This window comes from Ammospiza caudacuta, chromosome 12, assembly GCF_027887145.1.
Source record: "Ammospiza caudacuta isolate bAmmCau1 chromosome 12, bAmmCau1.pri, whole genome shotgun sequence".
Lineage (NCBI taxonomy): Eukaryota > Metazoa > Chordata > Aves > Passeriformes > Passerellidae > Ammospiza > Ammospiza caudacuta.
The window spans coordinates 5,727,289-5,745,301 of record NC_080604.1 but is presented as its reverse complement, the minus strand read 5'-3'; the positions used below and the strand labels follow the sequence as shown (position 1 = coordinate 5,745,301).

General features: G+C 55.7%; 2 protein-coding genes across 3 annotated transcripts in view; one reads left to right on the top strand and one right to left on the bottom strand.

Moving 5' to 3' along the window:
* Positions 1–5: 5 nt before the first annotated feature.
* MST1 (macrophage stimulating 1) lies at positions 6–4,620 on the bottom strand. Of its 2 annotated transcripts, none has more exons than XM_058812713.1 (18): positions 4,472–4,620; positions 3,954–4,095; positions 3,684–3,796; positions 3,451–3,565; positions 3,105–3,241; positions 2,913–3,033; positions 2,698–2,816; positions 2,450–2,615; positions 2,225–2,355; positions 2,040–2,142; positions 1,790–1,926; positions 1,633–1,668; positions 1,439–1,550; positions 1,291–1,368; positions 1,080–1,226; positions 895–1,001; positions 310–449; positions 6–229 (listed from the first exon to the last, which is right to left on the bottom strand). In XM_058812713.1, the coding sequence occupies exons 1-18, from the start codon at positions 4,521–4,523 to the stop codon at positions 68–70; spliced, it is 2,118 nt and encodes a 705-aa protein (XP_058668696.1). In that variant the 5' UTR covers positions 4,524–4,620; the 3' UTR covers positions 6–67. The 2 variants fall into 2 exon arrangements, with proteins under 2 accessions (XP_058668696.1, XP_058668697.1); XM_058812714.1 differs by having other exon boundaries at positions 2,450–2,612; positions 4,472–4,617.
* A 545-nt stretch (positions 4,621–5,165) lies between these two features.
* Positions 5,166–18,013, top strand: part of DAG1 (dystroglycan 1) — a 49,585-nt gene continuing 36,737 nt past the window's right edge. The window contains exon 1 of the mRNA XM_058812711.1: positions 5,166–5,211. The gene's annotated coding sequence lies outside the window, so the exon portion shown is untranslated. The remainder of the gene's footprint in view (positions 5,212–18,013) is intronic.

Genomic DNA, 18,013 nt, shown 5'->3' with positions numbered 1-18,013 from the left:
CGACCCCTGTGGCCAAGGGCGTGCCTTTATTGTGCAGTGGCAGCTGTGCCAGGCTGGGAATGCCACCTCAGCCCATCTTCATCACCTTGTAGATCCAGTCAACATAGAGGGAAACACGGATGAAGAGGGCGGGCAGGTCAGTGCGGGCACACACACGGGAGGGGGTGATCACCCCCTCCAGCACCCAGCAGTTAGCGGTGAGGCAAGCCAGTGGTCCGCCATAATCGCCCTGTGGCACGAAGAGAGTGGTGTCACCCTGGTGCCACCACCTTCCCTCACCCAGGGCTGGGTGTCCCCAGCCCAGCTCACCTCGCAGGCGCCCACACCGGCACGCAGGGGGGCAGTGCACAGCTCGCTCTCCTTGAGGCGCCCCCGCAGTGCCCTGTCGCACTCGCCGTGGGCCAGCACTGGCAGCCGTGCCACGTTCAGCACGCTGCTGTCCCCCGTGCCTGCGGGCAGAGAGCGCGGGGCAGCGGGCACGGGAGACAGGGAGCACCGTGTGTGCAGGGATACAGGGCAATGGCACGGGCAGGGGATGCTGTGGGCAGGGAGTGCATGGACAGGAGGATGGCATGGCAGTAATGTCATTGCAGGGGGATGTGGAAGGGAGATAATGTGGAAGAGGGATGCTATGGACAGGGTGATAGCAGGGGCAAGAGATGCTGTAGGCAGGGGGATGGAATGGGCAGGAAAACACCATGGAAGGGAGATGCTGTGAGCAGGGGTATGCGAGGGATGTGGGGCTTGCTGCAGGCAGGGGATACTTCAAGCAAGGGATGCTGTGAGCAGGGACATGCCATAGACATGGATGCTGCAGGCAGAGGGGATGGAATGGCTTTGGCAGGGGCTGTATTGAACAGGGAATCCCCAGCAGGGGCTGCCTGTGGCAGGTACCTCTGGTTTCCCCCCAGCCGGCGATCTCGCAGACAGTGCCCACAGGCACAACATAGCGCTCGGGGGGCAGGCAGATCAGGGCCACACGCCTGGTCAGAGCAGCTGGCCTGTGGCAAAAGGGCAGTGGGACAGTGCCAGCCTGGCCAGCAGTGGAGCATGGCAGAGGCCAAGGCACAGGCACTCACCTCGCTAGCTTCAGCATCACCAGCTGGGACTCAGAGGGGCCGCAGACAATCCGCACGATGGGGATGGTCTGTTGGTCAGGATCCCCAGGGCCAGGGTCCTTGAAGAGCGTCCCCAGCTGCACCTCATAGCCCGTCAGGTCGGCATCACTGTGGGACAGGGACATGAGGGCACAGGGGGGTCCCACCACCCCACGCCCCAGCCCAGCCTTACCAGGAGAAGAAGCACTGGCGTGTGCTGATCACCCACTGCTCCTTCACCAGGGATCCCCCGCAGAAGTGCACACCCTCCCTGTGGGGACAGGGGGTGAGCTCTGGGGGGACACTGAGTACATGGCAGCGCACGTGGGACACCCCCTCACCGGTTGCGGATGCTGACAGTCCAGGGCGAGTTGCCAGGCTGGCCACCAACGATGCGCCCCTTCTGCTGCAGCCTCTCCTCCCGCTGACCACACTGCTCAAATGTCACTGTGTCTGTGGGCAGGGTGGGCATCAGCTGGGGCTGTACCACCAGCACCCACCCCAGCGTGCCCACCCAGGACCCGTGGGGCGCCACCTGTATTCTCCATGATGGAGGGCACCGTGCTGCCAGCTGCGGAGAGAAAACAGAGGGTAGCACTGACACAGGATTCAGCCACCCTGAGGGGACCAAGACTACCCTGTGTGTGGCCAGGGTCCCCTCTAGCTCTGCAGGGATGTGGGCAGGGGCTCACAACAGGGCTTGATGGCACAATAATCAAAGGGGGTACGGGGGTCCATGGTGTAGCACCAGGGGCCATGGCTGTCATCATCAGGGTTGCGGCAGTAGTTCTCCTCCAGGTGTGCCTCAGGGTGGGTGGCAGGTGAGATCCTGCCAGGAGGCAGTCACCATCACTGTCACCATCCCCATCCTCATCTCCAACCCCACCCCAATCCCATCTCCATCCCCATCCGTGTACCCACCACCCCCCCTCACACACTCACTGGGGCACGTGGGGTGTCTGGACAGCCCAGGGCTGGCAGGTGATTCCCTTGCGGGTCTTGCTGACGTGGCCGTGGTAGTGCTTGCCGTGGCCGTGGTAGCACTCTGGAGATAGGCAGGGACAGCTGGCACCCCTCACAGGGGCACAGGGTTGGGCACCCAGGGACAGGTGCCTGGGGTGGCTCACCTTGGGCATCCTGCTCGTCAGGGCAGCGGCGGATGTGGAAGCAGAAGGCGATGCGGACAGTGGGGCGGGAGGTGAAGCACCACGGTGCCTCTGATCCATCGGGGTTGCGGCAGTAGTTCTCCTGCAGGTCCCTGGAGGAGGGGGCACATGGCTGTCCCCTCTCAATCCCACACTCATGGGTGCTGCCCAGCACCACCCTCCTGGGGTGCACAGCCATCCCCTTACTTGCACGGGTACTTCTCGGGCACGAAGTGGTGCTTATGGGGCACCTGGGAGTCCCAGCGCTGGCAGGGGATCCCCGACACGGTGACATTCACTCTGCCACGGTAGCCTTCACCCTTGCCCCTGAAGCAGCCAGTGGTGATGTTGACAGGCCGTGGGCGTTTTTCTGCTTGTGTGGCCAGAGAGAGGGGCACAGTAGCAGGGTCAGGAGTGGCACCAGGACCCTGTGCACGATGCTGGTGGGGACTTACTGCAGACGCGGATGCGGCAGTACTCGCGCTCCCGCTCAGGGTCGGTGGTGTAGCACCAGGGCCGCTCGGAGCTGTCAGGGTTGCGACAGTAGTTGTCATCTAGCCCCTTGTCAGGGTACCTGGGCCAGAGACAGGGAGCAGCAGTTGGGGTGGCACCATCTCCCCAGCACATGGCACTCGAGGGCAATGCACAGCTGGGGACTGGGGGCCAGTACTTGTTGGGGTGGTAGGGGTGTTTGTGTGGGTGCTGCAGGTCCCAGCGCTGGCACTCCGTCCCTGATTCAGTGTGGTCCACGGTGCCACGGTAATCCTCCCCATTGCAGGTCATGCAGACAGCTGCCAACAACTGCAGGGCTCAGTGTGGGGGAAACACAGAGCACAGGGAGATCCTGGGATGTGAAACTCACCATCCTCACACTTCTTTATGCCACAGCTCTGGTGCCGGACATTGGGATCAACAGTGTAACACCATGGGCCCCGCTTGTCCCGGTCAGGGTTTCGGCAGTAATTCTCCTCCAGCCCATTGCGAGGGGATGGCAGAAACCTGCTGGCAGCAGAGTGGGTAGGAGGGCTGACAGGAATCCTTTGCCCTGGAGCAGGCACAGCAAGGATGATGCTCTACCCCTGTCAGTGCCATTGCCCCCAAGCTGTCCCCATTGCTCCCGTGCTATCCCACACTGCTCCCACCCCATTCCCCATTGCCCCATGCTGCCCAGGGTAGGTGCCACGGGACAGCCAGGGACACGGGGGCACCTGTGATCATGTGGTGTTGTGGCTTGCCAATGCTGGCAGCGCAGCCCCTTCTCCGTCATGGCCCGTGTGCTGCGGTAGCTGGAGCCATCGCCCACGATGCAGTCCCGCAGGTAGTCTGAGCAGAGCCAGGCACCTCTTCAGAGCCCCAGGCACATGGGCAATGAGGAGTCCTGTGCCGAGTGGCCTGTGCCCAGTCTGAGGTGTCCCCATGCCCACCCATGGCACCAGCCCACCTTTCTTCTGGTACAGGTCATAGCGGATGTTCTTCTGCAGCTGGATGCGGGGTGAGTGCTGGGTCCAGGGCAGCAGCTGGCACAACTTGCTCTGCTGGTCATGGTGGAAAGCCCTGGGAGGCACAGCAGGAGTCTGGCATGGCACCGTGTGAAGCCAGGGCCAGCAGGACCTGGGTCACACACGTGAGCACCCAGTGTCCAAGTGCAGTGACCCGGTGTTGTGGCCCGTACACTCCCACCTGCCCTGGGGTGGCACCGTGTCCTGCTCACCGGCAAGCCAGGCTGGTGGCACAGCGCTGGGCACACTGCTCCGCAGTGCCCTGCTCCGGCAGCGGTGGCGGTGAGTCCACAGGCGCTGCCAGCAGCTCGGTGGCTCGCAGGCGCTGGAAGTCATTGAGGGGTGAGCGGTGGCCTGGGGAATGTGGCAGGAGCTCAGCGTGCCCATGGGGGCACAGCATGAGTACCGGCGCCCTGTGGAGTGTTGGATCCCCGCCCCATGGAGCAGGATATCTCTGTCCCACAGAACATGGGACCCGTGTCCCATGGAGGAGGGGAACTGTCCTACGTACTATGGGATCCATGGAATATGGAGCAGGGGATCCCTGTCCTATGTCCTGACCCATGTGCCCTGGAGCAGGAGGGTCCCTGCCCTACATCACCCGCTGCTTCCGGCACCGCCGTGGGACAGGGCATGGCCTGCAGGCTCCCGGCCCGGCCGCCGGCCCTGCCTTGGGCCCCGCACTGCCCCGCGCCCTCCAGCCCCTCGGCGACCCAGCCTGGGGCCCTACCTGAGCCCAGAGCCGCGGCCAGGGCGAACAGGACCCCCAGCACGGGCTGCATGGCGGCGGCCGCGCGTCCCGGGGCCGCTGGAGCTCCGGGACGGCCCCGAGCAAATATTTGCGGCCAGGCTCGGGGCCAGGCGGGCCCGGGGTCACCCCGCAGCGGGCACGCGTGGGGCGGGGCGGGGCCAAGGGCGGCGGGGCGGGGCCTGAGCGGCGGGGCGGGGCCAGGCGGGCCCGGGGTCACCCCGGGGCGGGCACGTGCAGGGCGGGGCGGGGCCTGAGCGGCGGGGCGGGTTCTGGCGGGGCCGGGGTCACCCCGCGGCGGACCCGCCAGGGGCGTGGGTGGGGCCTGGGCGCAGGGGGCGGGCCCGGAGCAGCGGGGACGGGTCCTGCGCCAGTGAGGCGGGGCCGGGGGACGGGGTGGGGCCCTGGAGGCGGGGCAGGGGCGGGGTTGTGCGACGGGCCCCACGGGAGAGGGCGGGCTCTGGGGCGGGGCTCTGGGGCGGGGCGTGGCCGCACGGGGCAGCTTGGTGGGGCGGGGCGTGGGGGGGGGGGCGCGGCCGGCGCTGTAGCCGGGCGCCGATTGGCCGCGGCGCGCTCGTGCCGCCGGTTGCCAGGCGCCGCGCGCGCGCGCCGGCCCCGCCCCCGGGTACGTGCCCGCGCGGGGTCGCGCTCGCGCCGCGCCGCCCGCTCGGTGCGTCGGGGCCGCGGAGCCGGCGGGAGCGGGGCCGGGCCCGGCGTGCACGGTGAGAGCGGGGACGGAGGAACCGCCACCGGTCGGAGCGGGGCTGCGGCGGCACCTGCCGGGCCGCCCTGCCCTTGGCGGCGGGGAGCGGGGCTGGCGGCGGCGGCGCGGCCTGGGCAGAGGCGCGGCGGGCCCGGGCCTGGCGGAGAGCGGGCGGCGGGTTGGCTTTCCCGGCGCGGCGCCGCCTCAGCCCAGCGCGCCCTCCGCGGCCTGCGGGACCGGCCCCGTGCCGCCTTCCCCCCGGGCCGCGCTCCCTCCGCGCCGCTTTCCCGCCGCCGCCCTCGGCCCTGGGTGGGCGCCGCGCCCGGGAGTGCTCGGCGGGGCCGGCGGGAGGCGGAGCGGGCCCGGGGCTTCAAGCGGCTGGGGCGGCCCGGGCTCTAGCGGGTGAGTCTCGGGCCTTCGCCGGGAGCGGCCCAGGTGCTGTCGGTGGCGGCAGGCGGCTCCGGTTGTGACAAACCCCATGTGGGCGTCCCGGGGTCTCCCCGCTCACCGGGACCGGCCCGGCGCCGTGGGAGCACAGGTGGGTGCCCGGTAGTGGCGGAGCTGTGCGTTCCTCAGGGAGCGGCGGCTGTCCCGGGCAGCGGGGCCCTGTGGGGCTCCCTGGGCCCCGCCGCTTCCCGGGGCTGACCTTGGCTCCGGGCACCGCGAGCGTGACTAACGGCGGCGGCTGTTCCGGGAGGCACAGAGCCACAGGCTGACTTTATCTGCACTCCCCGGGGCAGGTGACTAAAGGCACGTTATTGGTCCTACCGCCCAAAAAGGTCTAAATGGCAAATATTACTCAGATATTACTTGTGACTTCCCTGGTTCCTTGGAAGCAACAGGCTGCAAAGTGGCTCACACAAGTTTCCAATGCCCATCAAGTCAACAGGCCTGGGTTTACTGAGTTTTGCCACAGGTTTGAAGTTGGCAAATGCGTGTTTTTGGAGTGTAACTGGGTCCTGTTGCTCTGGGGAAGGTGTGGGCAGGGGGATGTAGGACCTGGCTGTAGGGATCGCTGTCACTCCCTGAGGTGTATCTCCCTTGGTCCTGGAGCTTTGGGCTCCTAGGCTTGGGAAAACACCACTGGCATTCACCTGTCCAAAATGAAATTAAAATCTGGTTTTTGTGTAAAAAAAAAACCCAAGAATTTGCCTGTTTTCTCTTAGCCCTTCCAAGCAGGAGCTTATTTCTACCACCCATTTCTGTTACAGGGTTGACTGCTAATGCCTCTTGCCTTGTGAGTACTGTTCTTAACAAAACTTGCTGTTTAACTTTCCAAATGGAGTGCTGTCTGGTTCCACCTTTAGCTTTACAGATTCCTTTCGTCACTTTAGGAGTTTCTAATTCTTAGGTTTTTCTCACACAGTCTCTGCTGCTATACCAAGCATCCAAAACCACTTATTCATTCTTCCCAATGCTTGTCATTGCACTCTTCTCTCCTAAATATAGGGTAGTATGCCAACAGAAGGAGCTTGAGAGCAGGCTGAAGTGCTGGGAACACCACTGTTTACTCAGAGGAGTAATCAGCAAAGCCTGGCTGATTCCAGGTCGCACTGACTCCTCGCTGCAGTTCAGGCTCACTTCTCTGGGAGCTGGCACAAATGCTCCAATAACTGGGAGATGTTGCTGACAGCACCTGCTGGCTCAGGCATACCCATTTCTATAAGCATTGTGTAAATAGAGTTGTAAATTCTGCTTGATTGTTGGCATCACACCTGGAGAATCAGTATGAATTATGGTGGTGATAGCAGTAAGGTGTTCTGCTCTCACTCTGTACCAGTAGGTTTTGTATGTATGGGATTTGTTGGCCTCAAGCACTTGTCTGCTGTTGGAAACACTGGTACTTGTTGGTAACTTACCCACTCTGCTCTCCTCGTGTCCCAGCCTGGAGTGCTGAGCTGGCTGCTCTCAGGAGGGAAGGAGGGTGTGTGACAGGCAGAGTGGGGGCAAAGGAGGGTGTGGGACCCACAGAGTGGGAGTCTTTGCCAGCCCCAGCCGTGCAGCTCCTGGTCAGAGCTGGCCCAGTGCTCTGGGCATGGTTTGTGTTCCATGGGTGGCTGCTCTGGAGGAATTCTGGCTGCCTGTCCTGGGCAGAGCCATGCTCTGACTGTGAGGGGATGGTGTTGGAGGGAGCCCGGCTGCGTCCTGGCTTGTGTGAGCGTGCCAGCAGACAGGCCTGGGAGTGCTCTGGGGCTCTGCACTGAGGGGGAAGAGAACTGTGTGGTTGCAGCAGCCAGATCCTGGGCAAGTTTCGTGCTTTGGTGTCTGCAGCACAGCTGTGAGGTGCAGTGCGTTGTCAGCTTAGCAGAGAAGGTGTGATGGTTCTGCCCTGGCAGGAGTGGTGCTGCTCACCAGTAGGAATGGTGTCTCCTTGCCTTTTCCATGTTCCTTGGAGAGACAGTGAGACAAATTGTCCTGGAGAGATATCTCCAAGGGTGCTGTGCCAGTCTGGGGAGGAATTCCAGCTGATGGAATAAAGATCTGCCTTTACTCTCCCGTTCAGACTCTATCTGAAAAGTTTTGTGGAGATGATTTTGGGTGGTTTGTGCCTTTACTCCTGTTAGCTGAGGAATAGTACTGAGGAGTGAAGTCTAGTGATGATTAATTTGAGTGAGGAAAATGCAAACGCTGAATTCTTCTTAGGCAAACAGGGGTCATGTAAATAAATGCCTCTGGCATTCTTTGTGGTGCTTGCAGACTGTCTACCAATTACTTCTGGTCTCTTGCTGAATCAGTGGGAGGCTGTTGCTCCTTGAGCTCCGAGTACTTTGGCGGTGATTTGGGTGAAATACAAATAAACACAGTTGGATTGACCTAGTGTATCTGAGCTCTTGGTATGCTGAAAATGTTTGTTCTTAGAATGTTTGTGCAGTCTGGAGAGCTCTGTACCTTAAACCCAGTTTGCAAAGGACTGTGACCATGTTTAAGCTGTGAAAAATAAAATATCAACCCGAAGAACCTGTGCTTTTAGGGTTTGTTCTGTGAGATTGAATTTGAGCAAACTACTAAGGTGCTGCTGGATGGAAAGTTAATGTATTAACCTATGTGAACACTCTACATAGGTGCACATCCTAGTCTGGTGCCTTCTGTCTGTGTATCTCTCTCTGTTTATCTGTTGACTGAAACTGTCTCTGGTTCAGCTTTTCTGAGATAAAATTTTAGCTTGCCAGCAAGAAAGATGGTTGTGTATGTTTGATGTTACCAGATTTTTGTCAGTGGGTTTTTCATGAGCATCTGAACTGCTCTGCTGATGCAGCAGTGTCTGAAGGAGATGGTCCAAGTCCCCATGTCAGGCAGGCCCTGTCCCTGTGCAGTGCCTGAGCTGGTCACCTGGAGACCAGCAGAAAGATCCCTGGTTTGGGAGCTGTTCTGGGTCAGAGAGGAGGAGGAGATGGGGCGAGGTGAGTGGCATGGCTTTGATTGGAGCTGGGCGGGCAGCAGGGGCCTCCTGTTTTCCTGAATGCCATGTCCTGCTCAAGGTCACCTCAGTGCTGTTTTTTCAGAGCCTTGAGGCACCCTAGGAGATTCCCTGGAATCTCTGCCCATGGCAGCAGTTTCCAAATCTGGGGTCCTGTCCCTGGACAATGTTGTGGGAACCAAGAGCCAGAGGGGGCTGCAGGGCTACCCTGTGCTCCCTCATCTCCTTACTGTGGCCCTCTCCCCTGTCTGTGGAGAGCTCACAGTGGCTGCCAAACCCCCAACACAAATGGAGCTCAGCTCTGTGGCCCCTGGCTGTGTCACTGTCAGGCCATGCCAGTGGCACTGTGCTGGTCCCGGGGTGAGATAGCAGAGGGTTGTGTGGGAGGGCTGAGCTGGGTAAGCCTCACTGCCTTTGGAGCAGAGGGGTCAGACCCCAGGCATGCCATTGTGCCTGCAGTCATTTTGCTCAGTTGACCTGTTTTGTCCCTGGGTTAACTTTCTGCAGTTTAGTAACCTGGATTTTCCATGGAGGGAGCTTGTGAATCCCTAACCAGAAGGAGTTTGTCAGCAGCTCAGTGCTGCAGAGGGAAAAGCAGTGAGGTTCAGCCTGGAGGAGGAGGAGGAGGTGGGCATGGTCCCTGTGGTGGGTTAGATCAGGGCAAGTGGTCACCTCAGCCACCCTCATGGTTTGATGCTCTTAAAAGGGCCCTTCTCTTTCTCTGCTTTCAGCTGTGCCCTCTTGCCTCCTCCCAGGAGCCAGCTGTGCTGCTGAGCTAATGCATGGAGCAGTTGATTCTGCTGATTTGGTGTAAAGTTGGTGGTTTTTATCGGCTTGACCCTTTATTCCCTTTGCAAGGAAAGGGTGTTAGACCATCCTTGAAGGCAGGGAGCCATTGTATCAGCAGAGCTCTCCCTTTATAATGGTGCTCTTGGCCATAACAGATATTTACTTTCTCAGGGTTGAGTTGTCCCCCCTGTTTCACTGTCCTGCAGGTATCCTCTGGGCCTGGAGAGTGATTCTTGGTGGGATTCAAAGGACTGTGTGACTTTGACATGCAAGAGGGTGAGGCTTGGAAACTGCAATAAAAATTTTCCCAGCCCCACTGGGTTTGACTTTGTTTAGGGTTTTTCTTTAGAAAACCAGGCTCACAGCCTCATCTGACCTGTAAAAATGTATCTGAGTGAAGGTTTCCGCTCGTGCTCTCTCCTCTCTGCTCTTCTCACCTTGTGGTCTCACCACGGTGCTTTTGCCGTCACTGCAACCCCAGTAAGGATATGGTGTGTCTTTCCTGCTGTACTTTCTGAGAAGGGCTTAATTTGTAGAGGGTTTCCATGGGCAGATTCTAAAATATTTTGTGTGCTGGCTGGCTCAGAAGCCCGTTCCTGCAGTCCTTGGTGGATCCTGCTCATGGGGACCTGACAGGCAGCATTCCTGCCCTCCCTCCTCTGGGGTGGAGAGGTGGTTCCAGAGAGGCTCCAGTTCAATCTCACGTGGTTACAGGTCACAGGAGTGCTGGATGTGTGTGCTGAATTCACACGGGCTTCTCTCTTTTTTGGAGCTAGACTGTGCATTTCGACTTCAGGAAGCTTAATCTTCTGTGAAGTGTGTTCCTTAAGGGTGGGGATTAGCATTCAGTAGTTTTGATGAGAGTTTCCAGTAGCAGATACGGATCATTTTATATCAGTCCCAAAGGCTAGGGATTGATTTTTGGATGAGCTTGAGTGATGGTTTGAACCAGCAGTTTTCCACTGGAGTGTTGAATCATGGCAGGTGATGTGAAAGCCTTGTGCCACTGTCACAACCTCAGATTGCAGTGTGGGGACTGTGTGCTGCTAGTCCTTGCTAGACTGGCCCTAATTGCCTCTTCCCTCTTGCCCCCAAATGGATTCTCCCATCCTCTTTGGGAGTCACATCTCTTTCCAGAGCTTCCAAGATTTCCTTGTGTGCATGGCTTCTTTGGGAATTTTCAGTTTCAGCAGAGAGGGACCAAGATTCCTGTCTGTAGTGCTCAGTTATTCAGCAGTCCAGGATACTGTACAGATTCCACTTTAATCAGGGTGGAAATAGTTGTGAGTTTTTCCAGTGTGAACCTTTTTCTAAAGCAGCTCTTCAGTATTGGTCTCTAGCTGGGAGTTCCCTGTACAGCAAGAGATTTCATCAGATCTTCTCTGAGTATTGCTGAAATGTGAGGTGTGACCTTCGTGCTGTGGCACTTGGGATTCTTGCAGGAAGGCTTTACACAGGTGTGGGCTTCTAGGTGGGGAATGAGAGGCATGTTTGAGGCTGCAGAGATTCCCTGTTCATGTTCCCTAGGCTTTCTGCTCAGGTCTTGACCTCTGTGGAGTGTGAGCTCTGTGTGCTGTAGGAGCTGATTCCTGCATGACAGACCATGCATGGTGTTTCCCCACCCCAAAGGAAATATTTCTAGTGGAATTTTTATGATAGTGCCTGGGGGCCTACATTAAGGGGATAAAAGGTGGTTATTCTAAAACCCTCTCTGAATTCAGCTTCATAGGATCCTACCAGGAAGCTACACAGGATCAGTGTAGCTATGTGTCTTTTTCTCTAAAAATCAGATTTCTGCCTCTTCAGGTACAGGTAAAGGCTGGCTGGAGACAAGGGTAGGACTATGCCAGTTCCAAGAGAGAATCTTCTGCCAGTATTTTTCCTAAAATTCAAAACGTCCTTTGCCTATCTTCTGAAATTCCTTGGCATCTTTCCTACCATAGCAAAAGCTTTAAGACCTGTGGGAAAGTGTAATTGCAGAGGTACTGGCATCAACTGAACTTAATGGGCACAAGCAACTCGTATAATTGATTTGTTTCATTAATTCTCAGTTTCAGTTCATTGAAAGCTCCCGCAGTGTGGTGTTTGTGCACAGAATAGCTGTTGTATGGGATGTGTAAGAGGTCCTGCAAGTTCTGCAGCATGGTCACAATGCAGATCTGCCCATCCTGAACGGGACAGAGCATCAGGAATGGGGCAGTCAGCCTTATTTTAATGAGTGTCTGGGTCAGATCAGGTGTTTTTCAGGCTGGGCATTAACGTTTGTGTTGATGGCAGTAATTGTGAGTGATTGGACTGAGATTGTCAGGTAATCTAGCATAAAGGTCTGTGCCATGGTGCTGTATGTGTTTCCATGGTATCAGTTCACTTCTCCAGGGTGAGCTGTGTGGCCAAAACGTGAAACTTTGTGTCCTCTACCCGGGGAATTTTGTGCTTCCAGTGGTGTTTATAAAGTCAGTGCTCTGTTTGTCTTTGTGCCCTGTGCTGGTTGCTCTTTCAAGAAAGAGTTACCACATCTTAGAGTCAGATTTTGTTTGAATAGCAGGGGTCAGCCTCTAGGGAGGTAAGAAATTTGATCTGAGAATGACAATTGCCGAGATAAACACAAATCTTCAGAAATATCGAGAGAAAACTAAAGCAACATGTTGTAACAGTACTGCATGCAAAGCCCATGAACCCTTAGCACTAAACTGTAGGAAAAGTGTAGGAATGGGGCTTTACAGCCTCATGAAAACTTTGTAGTCAAAGCTAACATGAAAAAGGACTTCACTTGCTACTGGCAGTGATGTAAAATTGTATATTGAGGGATTAAAGCTTTGAGAAGGCAGTGGTGCTCCCTGTGCAGTAACGGTGAAAAGCCAGGATAAAAGTTGTGTGTGATTCTGTGTGCTGAATGTGGCAGAGGGAAATACTCCATGATTGCCATGGCTAATTTGGGTGTGAGGTTTGCTTACTGAAGCCTCAGCCAGAGGTGGATGAGCTCCTGCCCTCTGGAAGCACTGAGATGTGGTTCAGTCCCCACCCTCCCTCAAACCAGCGTCCCAGCACCATCGCACTGCACACCCATTATTCCTGAAAACTGGAGTGCTGACCCTCCTCTTGTTTGTGCTGCTCCACCAAAGCTCCTCCAATCTGTTAGTCATTGGCTCAGGTGGGAGTGGTCCAAGTGCTGCTGGCCTCCTCCTCCTCCTGCTTTCCCTGCTGGAGCCGGGTGCTGCTGGGACAGGGACAGGTGGGACCGTGCATCTGTCACACACCTCGGTGGCTGAATGTTGCTGTGTGTCCCAGCCTGCTCTGGCAGTGGCTGTGCCTGCCCTGGGTGTCCCTGCTCTGGCAGTGGCTGTGCCTGCCCTGGGTGTCCCTGCTCTGGCAGTGGCTGTGCCTGCCCTGGGTGTCCCTGCTCTGGCAGTGGCTGTGCCTGCCCTGGGTGTCCCTGCTCTGGCAGTGGCTGTGCCTGCCCTGGGTGTCCCTGCTCTGGCAGTGGCTGTGCCTGCCCTGGGTGTCCCTGCTCTGGCAGTGGCTGTGCCTGCCCTGGGTGTCCCTGCTCTGGCAGTGGCTGTGCCTGCCCTGGGTGTCCCTGCTCTGGCAGTGGCTGTGCCTGGCCCTGGTGTCCCAGGGGAGAGGGCTCGTGGTGCTGTCCTGCTGTCACAGGAAGAAGCTGTTTCCTGCAGACCTCTGTGCTGCATCCTGGTGCTGTGTGCTTTGCTCCAGCGTGACCCAGCTCAGCAGCCTCCAGCCTTTTTCTCTTCCCTGAATGGCAGGCTCCTAAAGCCTCCCCTGGAGGTGCATAACTCTGTATAGGAAACTTAATCCTGCTGACTCCAGGTAAGCCTCTTGGCACTTTTTATGGATTTCTTACAGTCTGTTCACATGCTGGTTCAAAACCTTTGCCTTGATATGATGCTTCAGGAAATCCTTTGAGGCAGCTTCTCCCCTGTGCCACAAAGAAAGGCAGAGAGCAGAGGAGGCAGTGAGATTTAGGGTTTGATTTTTTCTGAAGTTAAAATGAAGTTGAGATACTGCATACAGGGGCAGTTCTGAAGGCACACCTTGGCCACACCTACCTGTGTTTTGGGATGAGTTGGTCAGCTCACATCCTGCTGGAAGAGCAATCTGCCACCAGCACGAGGGAGATCATGGAGAGCAAGGCTGGGTGCAGAGCTCTGCCCTGGGAGTGTCTTCTGGACTGGTGTGGTGTGTGCCTTGGTCACTCCAGCTGGGAGCCCAGCAAAGATTGCTCCACATGCTGAAGTCCTCATTTCTGGTCATATATGGGAATTAAGGCTGGCTGGGCTGACTCCCTAGGCAAGTGTTTAGGGGTGAGATTCTTCTTTAAGCAGTGACTAAGATGATTATTAGTGAATTCTGCACAGCTGACTCTGAGCCCTGTTTGGGACCAGCAGTTGTAGGCTGTGCCAACTGGAAAAGGTCAGCTGAAGCTTGGAGCTGCCTGGGCACACAGTGAGGTGTCTGCTTTGGAGCAAGGAAGAGCCACCCTCAGCTTCAGCAGAAGCAGATGGCTCAGCTCTGCAGCCTGAGCCCATCCAGGAGCAGACACCTCTCACTGCCCAGTGTCAGTGTCTGCTGGCATGTACAGGAGCTTGTAAGCACACGGGTCTGCATCTCAGAAGAGTTTTTCTGCTCCAGTCTGGGAGTGGAGGAAGAGTCTTGATGGGAAACTTAATGTAAATCTACTCTTAAAGAGCTTGAGGATCAGCTGAAGTGGCCAGTGCCTCCTGCTTGGGCTTTGTGGCAGCAGCCATCTGAGCTGATTTGCAAAGCACTTTCAAAGGCAAACAGTTGTCCTATTTACCTCCTCTCCTCTGTGGAGAGGAATTACCTGTGTCAGCAGAGCTGAGAAGTTATTTTTTATTTCAGGCTTGGTGGGGAGGAGTATAAATTTGAACTCTTCTGGGTGTAGCTAAAGATCCTTCTGGAGCAGAAGCACATTAAAACATTGCAGCTCCCCATCTGTGTGGTGCTCCTGAACGGAAGCACAGCCCTTGGGGAGAATGCTGCTACCTCAGGAGCTGATCCTGCCAAGCACAATGCTCCAGGTTTTTATCTTCAGCTGGTCTCTTGGCCTCAACAGGTGGCCAGTGTAGAGGCTGTTGGTGCAGGAAAAGAGATCTTGCAGCCACCTCTTGTTCCATTTGTGGTTGCAGGCTTTAGAGCAGTCCCTCACTTAGAAAAGTCACATGAGAAAAGCATTTCATGTATTTTTAGATGTCTTTTAAAGTGGCTTAGTGGCTGAAAAGAGACCTGCATCAGGTCACTGGCCTTGCTGCAGTTTGCCCAGGAGTGCTGGAGAGGACTGTTAGTGTGGAGTGGATCCCATTGGAGCCTCCTGCTCTGAGGGAATTGCTGTGCCTGCACCAGGATGCAGCTGCTGTGGGAGGTGACCGTAGCTCTCGGTGTGTGCTGCTCAGATGCTGGGTAGGACAATAGTGGGAAATGAATGGGAGATGTCCAGCTGAACCCAGTTTAATTTCTCTTTATCTTTGGAATTGTCTGGGTTTTCCTTGGTGTCTCTGTGCAGGGCTCTTGCCTGGCACAGTTTGTTGCAGGGTTCAGACTTGGTGTGCTCAGCTTCTCAGTTGGTTTGAGCAGGTGCTGCTGGCAGAAGAATTCCCACCTTTCCCTTGTGAAAAGGAAAAGAGAAGTGATCCTGCAGACCCCACATCCAGCCTGGAGACTGACCAGATGGGAACTGGCCTCTTGTTTGTCTCTTGTTGCATTCCTTTAATGTGTGTCACTTCCCACATCCACTTCTCTGTGCACTGTAACTCTTGTACCAGCACAAAGGGAGGAGAGGGCTGGGATGGGAGAGATGGAAATGTTTCCTTGGACAGTTACAATGATTACAATGATGATGGGGCTGCCTGTGATGCTGCTGTGGGTCTTCAGGCAGGCTGCGGCACATCTGCCCTGTGAGGAAGAGGCAGGGAGAAAGCCCAGCCATTCCTCTCTCTACAGATTTTCCAAGTCTTTGCCAGCATGGGAGGATGGATTACAGCTTGCAGGCCCCATGGTGCATGATCCCTTGAGATCTCTGTGGGCCACTGAATAGGAGGAAGAGTTCACTGGTGTAGGAAGGAAGCATGATGCAGTGCATTGGAGGGTGGAGGTATGAGCTGACATCCTGGGGTGCACGTGTGGGTGAGGTTATTGGTGTTTCAGGTGTTTGGTGGCTGGGCTGTCATACCCCTGCCTACCAGATATGAAGAACATTTTTTCCAGGAGTCCTGCCCTTTCAGAATAAGCTGAAAGAATGGGAAGCAAATACAAGTGAAGAGAGCAAGGGACTTGAGAGAAGCCTCCTCTAAAAACAGTAGTGTTTACATAACAGCTAGCACCAAATATTCATATAAGATAAGCTGTGATTTTTACCTTGGAGCATCTGGTGAGGTGACCATTCAGTGACAGTGTGTAGGCAGGTGGTACAAGGGGCTGGAAAGCTGCAGGTTGCTCTCCTTGTTCTCTGAAACAGTTATGACCATAAATGATGAATGTCTGTGTCTAACGAGCAGGAAGCAGCCAGACAATGTGAAACCTGGGAAAGGTGTGTGGGTTTCCTTGTTTACTTGCTAGAGTGCTTAATAATGGAAATAAGTAACTGAGGGGAAACTTATGTCTTTTCCATCTCTTGAAGCCTTTGGCTCAAGACAAAGTGCAAAAGTGACTTTCATAAAGAAGTGGAAACTTCAGGGACCTGTGATCAGTTCTCAGTAGATGCTGGCCTTCAGTATGATGTGGGCATGGTTAAGAACATAATCTAAAGTACAAATGTTGAGCTTTTCAATGTGACCTGCTAAACTAAATGAGTATTTAGCAAGAAAATTCATTATTCTTGTACCTCTCACTTAAAATGAGCGGGACTGTGCTAAGAGCTCTTTGGAGATGCCTCTGCATCTCACCCAAAGCCCCAGGTTGCTGCTTAATTTATGCCTCCTCAATGTGAGCCCAGGTTTCTGGAGATGAATTCCAGCAGTGACCCTGGAGGAGGAGCAGGGTGGTCAGTGGTGTGTGTGGCTGGTGAAGGTGCTCCCTGGGGTCCCCCATCACCAGTGTCCTGCCCTGTGCTGTCTGGGCTGGCCTGAGGCTGCTGTGTGCTGCTGGGCTGAGGCAGATGGACAGCTGCATGTGCCCCTGCCAGCACTGCCTTGTAGGGACATGTGCCGGCTGCTTCTTAGAAGGCTCCTGGAGCTGGTGGCTCCTGCAAGCCTGGCCTTTCCCCTGGGTGCCTTTTAGTGCCTGTATAAATACCAGCAAGCTTCAGATGCATTGCAAATTCTGGCCCTTTTTTTAAACCCAAGTCATAAATAGGTTGGTGCTCACTTGTGGGTCCAGCAGAGCTGTCCCTAGGAATGATGTAATGATTAAACTCGGCTTTCCTGCCGAGCTTCCCTCCCAGGGCTTATTTTTCTGTTCTCTTCAGGACCATCACAGGGGCCAGGTGAGATACATTTAGAGCCTGGAAAAAAGTTAATTTAGCAGAACTCGCTATGAAGTGGCGTTTCTTAGGATGAGACAGCCCAGCCACAGTCTGTCTTCTCCTTTTGATGCAGACACTGATTGTGCTCGCTCTGCTTCCCAGGGAGCCCGTCCCGGCTGCAGCACAGCTCTGCACTAGATTTTATAGTTACTGCTCTGTGCAATAAGTGTCATTTTAAAAGTATCCAGCCAAGAAAGAGCACAAGATGTAATTCCAGTGACGTTTGTGGATTTTTTTTGTTTGGATTTTTTTCCTCCAGAAGGACAGTGGTTTCTATTAAAGGGAATTGGCAGTGCCTGGCCTTTAGCCCTGGGCGGGAGATGAGCTTTGAGGGCTCATCCCTTTGCTGCAGGGTCAAGGTGGTTTTCTGAACTCCTCAAACAGTGCAAAGCTCAAATCAAGCCATTCCTTGCACATCTGATATTTTTGCAGTTAACCTGTGAAGCTTTTGTGTACGAAGCAGAGGTCCTGGGAAGGTATGAGAAACAAGCTATTTTTACTCCATCACAAATAGGGCTTGGCATGTTTATTTTAGACTCCGGAGCTGCTCAGGCCACTGTGGGGTTTTTTATAGTCTTCTACTGTTCCTGTCAGATTAAAAAATCAACTTGAACTCTGGAAATCACAGGAAAATAGGGTGCCCCGGTGTACTTGGCTGCAGTGAGGCTCTGAGGAAGCTGCAGCGAGGAGTCGCCTGTGTTGTGCACTGTGCCAGTCTCAGGGTCTCCTGCATAGCAGAGAAGTCTTTTCTGAGCCACCAGCTGTCCATGGACTACGTGCCCTTCTCGCATCAACTGCCCTGCAGAGGAACAGTTCCCTTGCTGGGTGTCTTCCCTGCATCTGTAAAATGTCCACAGCTGAATAACTTGAGGAGCTCGGGGGGCCAGAGCAGAGCTTGGCCATGAGGTGAGCAATGCTGCAGCAGGTCATTTGAGTTTGAGTTGCCAGGTCGCCAGCATAGCTTTGAATAATTTTTTTTTGCTGTAGACAAGTTCACCAGGCAGCAGGAGGGGAAATTAATGAGACCGGCTCGTTTTCCTCCTGCCACTGGAGTCTGAAAAGGGAAGGATTTAGGTCAGTCCTGCTCAAAGAGTGGGAGGATGCATGGAGGGCCCTATT